Source organism: Nicrophorus vespilloides, unplaced genomic scaffold (genome assembly GCF_001412225.1).
Source record: "Nicrophorus vespilloides isolate i.1.1-1 unplaced genomic scaffold, Nicve_v1.0, whole genome shotgun sequence".
In the NCBI taxonomy this organism is placed as follows: Eukaryota; Metazoa; Arthropoda; class Insecta; order Coleoptera; family Silphidae; genus Nicrophorus; species Nicrophorus vespilloides.
In genome coordinates this window covers 37,168-51,245 of record NW_017095813.1, presented here as the reverse complement: position 1 = coordinate 51,245, position 14,078 = coordinate 37,168, and the positions used below count along the sequence as shown (strand labels likewise).

At 31.4% G+C, this 14,078-nt stretch overlaps 1 protein-coding gene across 20 annotated transcripts in view; it reads left to right on the top strand.

The window, feature by feature from the left end:
- LOC108565398 (voltage-dependent calcium channel type A subunit alpha-1) overlaps window positions 1–14,078 on the top strand; it is a 57,285-nt gene that overhangs the window by 26,171 nt on the left and 17,036 nt on the right. For 12 of the 20 annotated variants that reach the window (XM_017924870.1, XM_017924960.1, XM_017924896.1 and 9 more), the window contains exons 5-15: window positions 5,338–5,493; window positions 6,671–6,894; window positions 6,962–7,065; window positions 9,508–9,623; window positions 9,700–9,861; window positions 10,214–10,246; window positions 11,083–11,295; window positions 11,362–11,789; window positions 11,863–12,275; window positions 12,356–12,658; window positions 12,722–12,982. In XM_017924870.1, coding sequence (XP_017780359.1) covers window positions 5,338–5,493; window positions 6,671–6,894; window positions 6,962–7,065; window positions 9,508–9,623; window positions 9,700–9,861; window positions 10,214–10,246; window positions 11,083–11,295; window positions 11,362–11,789; window positions 11,863–12,275; window positions 12,356–12,658; window positions 12,722–12,982 — 2,413 coding nt within the window. The remainder of the gene's footprint in view (window positions 1–5,337; window positions 5,494–6,670; window positions 6,895–6,961; window positions 7,066–9,507; window positions 9,624–9,699; window positions 9,862–10,213; window positions 10,247–11,082; window positions 11,296–11,361; window positions 11,790–11,862; window positions 12,276–12,355; window positions 12,659–12,721; window positions 12,983–14,078) is intronic. The other 8 variants (XM_017924888.1, XM_017924977.1, XM_017924924.1 and 5 more) reach the window with 2 other exon arrangements.

The window sequence follows — 14,078 nt, the reverse complement described above, 5'->3', positions numbered from 1 at the left end:
TCTCTCTTTCTTTCTGTTTCTAAATATATATAAAAGTGTGTTTTGTTTTTCTCCTTCTTTGTGTTTACTTACGTATCTTTGGTTTCTTTCCACCGTTCTCTTCGTTTCTGGCGCAAATTATAAAGCAGATTGCCATGGGAAATTGGTTTATGAACTTTCCAGCGTCGAATTACCCAATTCGCGATCTAAACCGAGATCGGGGTTTCCGGTCGAACTTGCATAACAAAAGAAAAGAACGAACCTATCTCAAACTACTTTAGCGCTAATCCAATGGCTTCATCCATTTTAAATAAGCCCACAAACCACGTGATACTTGTCAAACTACTTGCATATAGATGTTTCTACGTATATCATTTATGTTCAAGTACATACAGGGGTTACCAAACATGTTTTGGTTTACGACGCCCTTAATAAATCAGATTTTTTCCGCAGCACCCCAAGTCAAAACTTTGATCTATCTCAGGGAGAACTTTATGTTACTAGTAGATTTTCTTCGACTTCGCCACTATAGCAAAGTTTGAGAACCCCTGCGTTAACAACTTGTTTACACAGAAATATGACAACTTAGTACTAACTTAAGATACAATTTTTACACTGTTATTGCTTATAGTAAATTTTTATAGTTCTTTGTTAAAATAAGAACAATAACATAGAAACTTGTTTATTAATTATATTTAATTTGTATTCTAATAAAAAACGGTTTTATTTTACACGTTGCACATTCATTTTCAAGGTATTTATTTTTGTGTAAGAGCTTTTGTTGTTTCAAATCAATGGAAATATTAAAAACATTAACCTACAAAAGTGAGAAAAATATATGTCAAAATTCATATGAGGAAAATTTGTAATTTTACCAACGTAAGATACATTTTTACATTGTCATTGCTTATAGTAAAATTTTATAGTTTTGTGTTCAAATAAGTTTTATTTTACACGTTGCACATTAATTTGCAAGGCATTTTTTGTGTTGAGAGCTTTTGAAAATGAGGAAAATTTATAATTTTTAATAAATTTAATTATAAATAATATTAACAAAAGTGCATTGCGATTTAAGAATAAAAAAATGTTAAGTATGTGATCTCAAGTTGTTAAAAGTGCTATTGACAACATAACTTGAAACTTGAAACATTACTTGTCAAGTATCACGTCGTAAACTATGGTAAATCAATACCTCGCATAGCGCGACTTCAGTATAGTTCGGATTGGAAATTTCAATACAAACTAAATTTTAATTTTTGTCCAGTTTATTTTTGCATGTATTTCATTTCAAACAGTCCGATATTGGCGGAACCTATTTCCCGCACTATACGAGGTATTTCTATATCTTTATTATTAAATAAATGATTCTTATTTCGAAGAAATTTCATTCATAGATTGCGAATGAAAATGACGTCAAAGTTAGCATCCATTAACGTTTTTCATCAAGAAACATGAATCACAGTTTGTAGAAGCTTATTTCAATTAAATTAATCGATTCGCGAAAACTTCATACATTAAATATGAATCATAATTCATAAATATTAAATTAATTAAAGCACGCTACAAATAACTGTAGTGTGAAAGGTTCGATTCGCACAAAACATAAAGATTCTAAGAAACCCCGATCATCCGGTTCCGAATTACAATTAAATTGCTCAGCAAATTGTGGATAATAAGTTATAAGTTGACATTTCCTGCACATTTTATGTTTCACTTACAAAACTACCAAGAAATCAAATAAACGCCGTCAACCTAACAAAAAAATGTCGAAAGCAACATGTTCTTTAGGTTTCTTTACGAAATAGGTATAGGCGTTATTTGCTGCTTCTTTTGCATCCTGACCAGTGATTCTCAAACAAATTTAAAACGCACCACCAAAATAAATAGCAATCTATATTTTAGTGTTAAATAAACTCTTATTTCACACACCTAGCAAATTTTTGCAGAACTTTTAAGGAATGTCGAAGCATCTGTATATAATTTGTTTTTTTAATTAAATAGTATTGTATTTCACGAGTTTATTACAAAAGCTCTTATTATGTATAACTACACACGTCACGTAATAGAATTTGCAGAATTTTCAATGGATAGTTAATCGAAGGTGAGTTTTTTGCATTTACTAACTTGTAGACATCATCGATTCATCTTCGAAATACTTCAAATTCATAAAATAATTCAGTCTAAAAAAAAAACAAACAAGATCATTTATCAGCATATATGAAATAAAAAATGGAAATCTCTACATTTTAAGTTTGGGAACTGCTGGTCTTGTCATATATTTTCGCTTGCTATTATTTAATTTCACGGGTTTTATATTATACATAAGTACAGAAAGTTGTTGAATTTCGTTTAAAATTAAGTAAAAGATTTTTAATCCTTAATTAAAAATAAATATTTACTAACTAATTTGATAATTATTTCATTATTTACAAATTTAGGTTGCATCAATTTTTTGTTCAACCAAAGTTTGTAAAATTTTCAAGAAAAGTTTTTGGGACATTCATAATTTAAACTAAAAAAAAATGAAAAAAAAATAATTTTAATTAACGAAAAAAATGTAAAATAAAATCTACTTTTATTTAAAAATAAATCTTCTTGAAACAACTTTAATACTAAATAATTTTATTATTTTACAAATTAAGGTTTTCGTCTGTATCAACTTTTCGTTCAACAAAATTTTATAACATTTTTCAAAAATCTTTTATTTCTCAGACTGAAAGAGATTTCAACATATATCAGTCAGTTATTACTCATAATTGAAACTTTAAAAAAAATGTAAATAAATAATTTTGAATTGACGAAAAAAATTGTAAAATAAAATCTACACTTGTTCATAAAAATAATTCAATTTGAAACAACTTTCTGTATATTCGAGTATAATCAAAAAAAATATATTTTGTTAAAAATTAGTTTTATAAGTTTACGACGTTGGTAATAACTAACCTAAATTAAAAAAAAAACTAATAGGGTAAAAATAAGTATAGTGTAGAAAGCAGTATTTTCAAATATTATGAGCTTGAAAACATTCAACAATGCAACAAAATTGAATTTGTAAAAACAAAAATGACACGAGCAAACAATGCAGAACGCACAAAGGGCCCATGAAATCAATTAAATGTAAATATATCAGACACACATTGTTCGCAGTGCATTTGTTTCAGAGCTGCTCGTCTTTTATTTCTGGTGCATTTTTGTGCATTTCCACTCCATTTTTTCGGCGTATTGTGTGAAAATATTTTAATTTAAACAAAAAAAATCTTTTTTTTTGTAATAAACATATATTTTTTTTAGTAAAAATTGTGTTGATATTTGCTTTATATTTTTATATTTATTTATATCAATATTAAAATTCGTAATATTGTAAATAATACTTCTCATTTGATGACCACTTTTTTTTATTTTTAATTAATCTGCATCGCTCTGCATTTTTCATTATTAATTCTGGCCCGAATCCAATTTGATTTGAAAGCAAAAAATTATGTATTCCGTACAGCGCGCGATTTCAGAGAATTGAAACGTTCATATATTATTTTCAATTTCAACAATGATATTGATATTATTGTCCTATTTATTATTTAGTTTATATGAACCAATAATGAAACATACATTAAGTTTCATTATTTGTATAGTTAGTTTAACTTTTATGAATTATATTTTTAATTTTTCGTTTTACGAATTCTCGGTTTACGAAACAAAAACGATAATTCTTTGTTAATTTATATAGCAATCATTATTTTTGATAATTTTATAGACATCAAATAATTAAATTAATTATGTCACAACAATATTATAGAATATTCTGCTAAAAAAGTATTAATTGTCAAAATAATTATAGTTAAAAAAATAAATTATGGGACTTGTTGACAATGTCATCATTATTTTTGATAATATTAACTGTCAAAATTAATTGTATTTTATTTGGTACATTAATTTGTAGCAATTATTTTATATTATGTCACTACAATATAATAAATTTTTGACGTATCCTGTCAAAAAAGTATTAATTTTCAAAAATGATTATATTTTGTAAATTTATTTATAGGAATTATTGATAATGTATTATTTTTACTATAAAGGATACAAAATTAGGAGTTCGTAAACAAGTTTTTTTTTTGTTAAAGAAATTATAAAATCTTTAAGCGTTTAATACTAATTCAAAACTTTTCATTATATTTTGTCTGAAACATAAATAATAAGAACGTTTTCAATGCTCTTTCATATTAAAGCGTTTGAAGAGTGCAAAAAAAATCCAGAAAGAAAAGTAAGCGATTTAGTTATTAATTACCCGTCGTAAACTTATAAAGTGTAACACTCTTCGGAAGTGGTTATTGATGTATTCCCTTAAGTTTTCTCGCGCAATTCTCAACATCGCAACCCTCCTTTATTGTATTTACCATTTTTACTTGTTTTTTGTTAACATATTTACTTTGCAAGCTTCGAAAAAAAAAATCGTTATGCAACCCACCGAGAAAATCAATTTGTAAATAAAGTAAAGATCCATTGAGAATTGTTCCACGTAAGTATTCCAGTTGCTAATTTTCAGTTGGGTTTCAGTAAACTGTTTTTACTATGTTGGAAAGCAAAAAATTTGATGATTTTCTATATAATTTTTTTTTTTCATTTTTGGAAAATTTTCTTTTTCTTTCGATCGGGATGTATTTTCTCGCTTAATTTTGTGAAAAATGTCCAGGGAATCGACGGTAACAAAAATGTTTTCAAATCCCAGAGTCCACTTTTTGGTTTCGTTTTTGGACACAGTCCCCCCTACAATGTCCCATATTGTTTTATTTTTTGGTGATTTGTTTTTTTGTTTCTTTCAAAATACGACTTCCCCCAAACAAAGAACACTTAGAATCGTATGCTGTACAATTAATATGGTAGTCTCATTAGTCTTGTACAAAACTTATTATATTATATCGAACGTAGTTTAATTTAATTATTGAAATTAGACAGTTTTATTATTATTACTACTATAATTATATACTATTTATTAATTACAAATTAGTTTATTATTTGATTAGCGCTTATCTCAGATCTCTTTCTTGAACGCTTACACTTGATACTAACTAACTTTCTCTCTTCACTCACACTCCAGAAACTCTTACGTTTACGTTCGTACTTTATTTATTTTTTTTAACTTTTCTCTCTCACTTTGTTTGTCAATTGAAATACTAGAAAAATTTAACTTTTCAAATTCAGAAGTACATTCAATACAAGACTTAACTTAACACATAAAAACACACACACACACGATAATTAGTCGTTTTTTGTTTTATTTCGTTCTTTTGTTCTCTCTGATCACTTAGTGTGCTATCAGGTTAGCAATTATGCAGCGTTTCGTGTAATCTCGTTCCGTAGGTCTGCAGGTGGTATTGAAGTCCATCATCAAAGCCATGGCTCCCCTTCTGCAAATCGGACTGTTGGTGTTATTCGCCATCGTCATTTTTGCCATCATTGGCTTGGAATTCTACTCGGGAGCTCTGCACAGAACATGCTACAGCCTCCACGATATAGGTAATATTTATACTACACTCTAAAACTATGTGAGCAAAACAAAAATCTTCCAAAATAAAACCAAAAAATAAACTTAATTTACAATCTACTGTATTTTATGGACCATAAGATGCCTTATTTGGAGAAAACTACTTAATATTGATATATTTGTTAGTATCTTGTAATACAAAAAAATCTTGAATAAACACTTGACAGTTAAATCAAATTTAAAAAGCAAATCCTGTTATTTGTACAATAATCAAACCTAATTTATTGTAACTGTCAAAATATTTCAACGTTTCACTTGTCAGAACCTTTCAATATTCGTTTCAACATGATACTAGCTCCACTTGGCATACTATTATATTTATTCTACCTGTCCAAATATTAATCATATGTCAAAATGTTACAATAACTGATTTACATGTCCAAACCCATTTCATCTATCATAACTTAACCTAAACTAAACCTAACCAATAATCTAACGTAGTTATATCATGCAGAATAAGGTACATTTTAATTCAACAGTTTGTGTCAGCCGATTGTGTCTGTCGAAATATTTAAATTCAATATCTATTTTCGAGTAGAATAAATATTGATTCTATCTGGCAAAATATTATATTTGCTCTACTTGTCAAAACATTAATACCTGTCTCACCTATTAGAATATTTATATATCTATTCAATCTGTTAACATGTAAGAATAACTGCTTACCTGTCTAAATCCGTTTCATTTATATTAACCTACATTAAACCTAACTCCTAATCGAACAAAGATATTGAGAATGTAAACAAGGTTAGGTTTGTCTTATTAACAGATCAAAATTACTTATACAATTTTTTAAAGCCATTGTAATAGTTCTCTATTTTAGTGAAACTTAATCAAAATATTATATCTATTACATCTGTCTATCTGTTTCTTCTGTCATAACCTAACCTAAACGTAACCTCCAAACAAACGCAGTATTATTATGTATGTGGACAAGGTTGTCATATTTAACTATATCCTATAACCACGTTTACCTATTCTTTCTAAAATGTAGTTCAACTGACTTGCACTTTTGTATTGACAGATATTGCCATAGTGTGCTTCAATAACACCTAACTTAACTTATCCAAACCTTACATGACCCATAATTTTGACTGAATAGTAATAAATCAGTATTGAATATGTTATAAAAATCGTATGTTTTTTCAGATGTCATCGTCAAGGAAGGTGATTTGGCGGCGCCTTGTAATACCGACAACCAGTCGCAGGCAGAGCTCCAGGGGAGCAATTGGTGCAGAGATGGTAATTCCGTGTGCCTTGAACGATGGCAGGGTCCCAACAATGGGATCACGTCGTTCGACAACATAGGTTTCGCCATGCTGACGGTGTTCCAATGTATCACTATGGAAGGCTGGACTTCCATTCTATACTGGGTACAACAAAAACAAATATTCAACGTAATTAACTTAACTAAACTGAAAATTACTCTGCTTTCCGAAGATGAACGATGCCGTCGGCAGTTACTTCAATTGGATGTACTTTGTGCCACTGATTGTCCTGGGGTCGTTCTTCATGCTCAATCTAGTTCTCGGTGTCCTCAGCGGGTGAGAAACGATCTTTAGTTTATTAATTTTAATATATTTTATCAAATGTGAAGAAATGGAATGTACAAATTGGTAAATCTTGTTGTAAGAGAGTTCTCGAACGAGAGGCTGCGTGTCGAGAGGCAAGCCAACTTCTACAAGGCCCGCTCCAAGCGGCAGTTCCTCGAAACATTCGAGTATTACCTTGAATGGATTACTCAAGCAGGTGCTTTTGATTATATTCACGAAACGTAAACGGCTAAAACTGTACTTATATCGTTGAAAGCTTCCATGCAATTTATTACATTCCCAAGACCACTGTTACTAATATAAATAAGTTTATAATCATCAATAGTCTTTCTACACATCCTTTAGCTGCTAAGAATATGTCCAGCTTTTAAAATATCAACGTATATATAGTAAAATATATTTACCAAAGCACATAAATGATTCCGTTTCGTTTTATAAAACTCACAAAGAAAGAACAATGTAACAAAGTATTTGAAGAATCTGCATTAAAACTTGATAATTTTATTCTAATTTATTATTTATATTTTTCTAATTTAATTGGAAATCTTTTTAAAATGTTTAAAACAACATAAAAGAAATAATCAATAAGTTTGAATACAGAAAAAATATATGGCAGAAGAAATAGTGATGTGTTCATAATATTTGGGACATTTCAGTTTTTCCATTTTCCAAATATTTGATATAAGATAGCGTACCAAATAGTCGCAAATACAAATCAGATTTGACCTCCAGTTATTGACGATAAAGTTTCAAATATACTGCACTGTAAAGCCATTAAACCCCTGAAGAAAAGTAGGACAGAACTTCTGTAATTGTGTTTAGAAAATAGAGTTACTTACGATCGTATTGAAAATGCGGGAAGGCCACAAACGGACGTATCTTTTATCTCTATAAATACCAAACTATATCTTCTATAGTTATACTTTCTGATGATTCAATTTATATGATAATTAATGATGTTTCTCTTCTGCAGCAATTAATGTTTTTTTGAACGTCTGTAACAGATAATTATGGAAATCTTAACAAACTAATTACCAAACATACTACTATGCAATTTAATTAATTTCACTATTTTTGTATACACAATAATCCTTATAAACTTATTTATCAGTAATAGAAAAAAATAATTTTAATACAAAAATGTTCACAAATAATTTAATTACGTTAGCGGAAAATAGAATGTCTTGCATATATTTGATACACTAGGATGAATTATGTGTTATACCATATAATATTCATGCAATTTAAAGGAGATTTCCGTGTGCCGTACGAAATTTGCTGCAGATTTGCAAAAGCTTAGCAGAAACTGCAACCTTCATCCGCATTTAGAACGAATAACTAAAGAAAACGTAATCCGAATTCAAAAATTGGATCACACATTTCCGTACGTTTCATGCTTCATAACGGCAATAACAACAACACAACCACGTCAAGAAGAAGAGGGAGAGAGAGAGAAAGAAGAAAAAATAGATTAAAAGGAACGCATGAAAAGCAAATATTGCGGGCGATTTGAACCAGCTTTTAAACTTGTCTTTCCGCATTATTTCCTTTCCAGTCTAATTTTAGACTTCGCTCAAAGCAAACATAACTCTGCTAAAGAAATAGAGCGGAGCGACCGAATAAAAGAAAGAGAAAGAGAGATGGGAGAAAGGACGGACATGAAAATATAAACCTATTTGCTAGCAATACATGCAATTTCAGAGAGTTTAAATTTGGATATGTTACAGTAATAATTATTTACTTATTTGTACCTTTATCACGAAATATTAAATATTTAAAAGCGAAACAATAATAATTTGTTACATAATATTAAATAGATTTGGTTAATATCTTTATACACAACTTCACAAGACATATTATTTAATTAAATTTAGTTGTTTGGGGGTTTTCATTGAGGTTGGTACATTCAAAACAAGGGTTGTGAATTTATAATATACATTATTGGACGTTTTGACACATGGTGATAGGTGTCATTTTGTGTCCCTTTCAATACTGGTTCGTGACCCGTAGGTTCAGAAACGCTGGTCTAGAGGAAGTAGAATACTTGAGTTAAATAATATTAAAAAGAGAAGAACAGTATTGTTTCTCTAGTAAATAGAAATTTAATTTTGTTGACGTCAGAAAACATTTGAAAATTTTCATAATTAATTTAATGTCTTCATCGTTAATAATACGTGTAATTCCGTATGATCACGAAAAGGTCAAAGTTCAAAAATAATTGGAAGATTCGATATTCTATAGTTTTTTTCTCCTTTAATTTTCTTTAACAAGAAGCAATAAGGAAAAAAAAATAATTGCTGTACATTATTTATAATGATTATGCAAATGATTTGAAAACAAAAATGTCATGTAAATATGCAGCAAAGATTTACAATGTAACTTAAGTTTGTAAGCTAGTTGATACCCTGTATTAAATTGTTTGTTCTCCTGTAGTGAGTTTGCCAAAGAAAGGGAGAAAGTAGAGAATAGGCAGGAGTTTTTAAAGTTGCGAAGGGCGGCACAATTAGAAAGAGAGTTGAACGGTTACGTTCAGTGGATCTGCAAAGCCGGTAAGTGGAGCTCTCCAAATTTGTAGTGCACTCGACGGCCGTGCACTAATTATGTAACTGATTTTTGTCGCTGCAGAAGAAGTAATTTTGGCGGAGGAGAGAACAACGGAAGAAGAAAAGATGCACATCATGGAGGCGAGACGCAGAGCCGCAAAGAAAAAGAAACTGAAAAAGATGGGAAAAAGCAAAAGCACTGACACCGAAGAGGAAGAACAAGAGGAAGACCTCGGCGATGATGGTAAGATTTCGAATGTTCTCCAACACTCTAAAACGAACACAAAATCTTTAATTTACAAAATTGGAAACAAAATTGTTTTTTTTTTGCATGTCGACAAATTTGGGTATTATTATTTCGATCAATGAAAAATATATTTGAAATGATTTTTATACTTTTTTCTCGCACACACTCGAAAAACCCGCCCTGTTTTATTCGCTCCACCCAATCCATGCAATTGAAGAAACACCAAAAAAAATTACGATCAATCCCTTTTCGTTCATCGCCCTTTTGATTTTTTTTCTGTGTGTGTCCTTTTGTTCTCCAAATACAAAATCTTGCACTGTTTTTACTGATACCATGTTTTAATCCACAGTATTTCTTACAGAGTCTAAGAAAAAACTAAAAGGTATGCGGAACTGGTGGACTACATTATTATGTAAACTAAGAACTTAGTACTTGATATTTCTCTTTTAAGTTATTCTATTTTTTTTTACTTGTGTTTGTCTTTATTTTGTTTTATATTTTTTTTGTTTGTTTTCCTGTTTTCATAGTTTGGACCTTCTTACATATAAAAGTTCTCTATGTAGAGCCTAACTGCAGGATCACACTTACTTATTTATTTCTATGATTTGTTCTCAATTGGGAGGTCCCAATTGTGTCTTTTACTTTCGAACACCTGAAGGCCCGCAGTAATCGGGTTTGGCTTTTGGCTGGAACACTTAACAAATACATATACCATAGTTTCTTTTACTACTTAGTTTTGTTTCTACTGAAACCCCTTTTTAGCGGATGAGAACGACTGATTCTTGTTGCGTAGTTAATTTTGGTTCATTTCGTTTTACTTAGAGATCTATCATTATCGATTAATTACTGCATAAAACTAGATAGACTAGAGACTTGTTTGATGATCGTAGCTCATAGCACTAGTACTAGAACAATACTAGTTTGACTGAAGAAAATAAGCAAGAAATTAAAATATATTTTCAAAACAACATATATATGCATCATGCAAAAATATAAGTAGAACTCTATCTGGAAGCTTAGTAAAATCTATTATGTAATATTCTAAGTAAAGAAAATAAAGTTTATTATAATTGTATTTGAATTAAAGCATAAACAATGACTTGAAATTTTGAGAGAAAAAAATGCAGAATGGCCATGGATTGTTGATGTTTATTCTGTTTGCAAGATCGTATGATTCACACAAAGTATGTCGCATGTTGAAGATAGCCTTGTTGACAGGTTTCGGAAGGGCCGGTTATATGAAGACAAGGGCGCAGGGACCAGGTGGTTGCGCCACCTTCTGGAGGGCCGAGAAGAGGTTTCGTTTTGCCATTAGACACGCGGTGAAGACGCAATGTTTTTATTGGTCCGTCATCGTTCTGGTTTTCTTCAACACCGTTTGCGTAGCCGTAGAATACCACGGGCAACCCGAGTGGCTGACGGACTTTTTATGTGAGTACTTCGATTGGCATACCTCGACTATCTAAATTGATGAAATTCTGATATGTTTGGTTGCAGATTATGCGGAGTATGCGTTCTTGGGATTGTTCATGTTGGAGATGTTCGTGAAGATGTATGCTTTGGGGCCACGGATATACTTCGAGTCGGCGTTCAATCGGTTCGACTGCGTGGTAATATCCGGATCAATATTCGAAGTGATTTGGTCGGAGGTAAAGGGAGGTTCCTTCGGTCTCTCTGTGCTAAGAGCGTTGAGACTGCTGAGGATCTTCAAGGTGACCAAATACTGGTCGTCGCTGAGAAACTTGGTCATCTCGCTGTTGAACTCGATGCGCTCGATCATCTCTCTGCTGTTCTTGCTCTTCTTGTTCATCCTGATCTTTGCCCTTCTGGGCATGCAGCTCTTCGGTGGCCAATTCAACTTCGAAGGTGGAACGCCTCCAACCAATTTCAACACGTTTCCCATCGCTCTGCTCACCGTCTTTCAGGTATGCAGATGGTGGTGGTGCTAACTGGGTCGATGGATGGACTGCTTTAATTCGACTGTTTCGTTATTTTTAGATCCTCACCGGTGAAGATTGGAATGAAGTAATGTATTACGGGATCGAAGCGCTGGGCGGTCATAAAACAGGGATGGTTTACTCCTTGTATTTCATCATCCTTATGTTGTTCGGTAATTACACTTTGCTCAATGTGTTCTTGGCTATCGCCGTCGATAATTTAGCCAACGCCCAGGAACTGACAGCCGCTGAGGAAGAGCAGGCTGAGGAGAACAAAGAGAAACAGGCTCTAGAGCTTGAAAAGGAAATGGAGGCTCTGCAGATGGAAGGAAATCCGAGGCTGGAGGTGACGCCCTCCAGTCCGATGCGAGGCAGGAAAAAGAAAGACGATAAGCCGCCCGACGAAGAAGAAATAGTTGGACCTAAACCTATGCTGCCATACTCTAGCATGTTTATACTATCACCTACTAATCCGTAAGCTATACACAACTAGTTTTTAGTATCAACAAACTCGCTCTGTTTATTGATTCGAATGTTTTGTGTTTCTCTTGCAGTGTTAGAAAGGGGGCACATTGGGTAGTAAATTTAAGGTATTTCGATTTTTTTATCATGATAGTTATTTGCCTGAGTTCGATAGCGTTAGCGTGCGAGAACCCCGTGGAGGAGGCCTCGTGGATGAACAAGTTTTTAAATAATTTTGATTACGCTTTCACCGGCGTCTTCGCCATCGAAATGTTCCTCAAGATCGTCGACTTGGGGATCATTTTGCATCCCGGGTCGTACCTGAGGGAGTTCTGGAACCTCATGGATGCAGTCGTAGTCATCTGTGCCCTGGTCTCCATTGGATACGATCTAACGTGAGTTTAACCGTCTCCAATCGAAATCATTAATTACTAAATCGTTTCTTCTTTGTTTCGCAGGGGTGCGGAGGGTGTCAACAACCTGTCGACGATAAAATCGCTGCGTGTGTTGCGCGTACTGAGACCTTTAAAAACAATAAAACGTGTGCCGAAATTAAAGGCGGTGTTTGACTGTCTAGTGAACTCATTAAAAAATGTGATAAACATTCTCATAGTGTACATATTATTCCAGTTTATATTTGCTGTGATCGCCGTTCAGTTATTCAACGGAAAATTTTTTCACTGCACTGATGCTAGTAAATTTACGGAATCTACCTGTCAGTAAGTATTACAAACACAATTTCCTAATATCTAAAGATATAATAATAATATTCGTTGCAAAAATGTCATTATAACATGTTTTCAATAATCAAAAACAAAATTATTCACCATAACTTTTTTCCGCATTGAAATATCTTACTAAAGTTATCTGCACTTATTTAATACAACGTTTATCTACATCAACGTTTCTCAACCTATGGATAGCATCCCAAGATTAGTCAAGTTAATTTTTTTTAATGGGTCGCGAAATTGATCATTATCTGTAAAAGGAAGAAATTCTTATCTTTACAACTACAAACATATATGGTAAAAAGGTTGAAAAACGCTAATCTATAATAGAAAATCCGATACAAAAGTAGTGTATCGAAACTCATACCAAATTTAAAAATATACATTGCATTACAATAACTTCTTTAAATCTAATCTTTACAATTAATGGCTTGTTTTTATTTGTACACTTTTGAAGTACAGATTAATAACCCTAACATTAGCACGTATTTCTTTCTATATGTTTATCAGTTGTGTGAATATGAAAATTTTTGTGAATTTTTATATTGGGGCACAAGTATCCTTGAACAATTTAATTAGATCATTAAATTAAATCATATAAATCCAAATTACATTGTTATGATTTATATTAAGAATGAGATTGAAATAATTGCATTTTATTAAAGCCTAAATTATAAATATTATGTACAATTTATATTTCGATAGTCTATAGATCAATAGATCTCCAAAACGTCAATAATACATTTTTAATTGTCATTTCAGATTACTTTTAATTATTTACTATTTTGTATTATCAGTTATACATTTCATCATAAAATTGATCACATTAGCAATGGCGTAACAAGAAATGAATGAGCATGTGTGCAAGTAAAGTTTAGTTGATTGAATTATTTTATTTGAATTTATTTGTAGTACTCAGGAAAATTTTAATTTGAGGGCCCCATCAAATTTGAATTTGGGACCTCAGTAAGAATTCTTGACTTAGTGTGGATAATTAAAAAAAGAGAAATGTTTTGTGGGCCCATAGGTTCCAAACCGATTTCTAAGCCATTTCATATTAGTACACAATGATTATTATAACAAAACT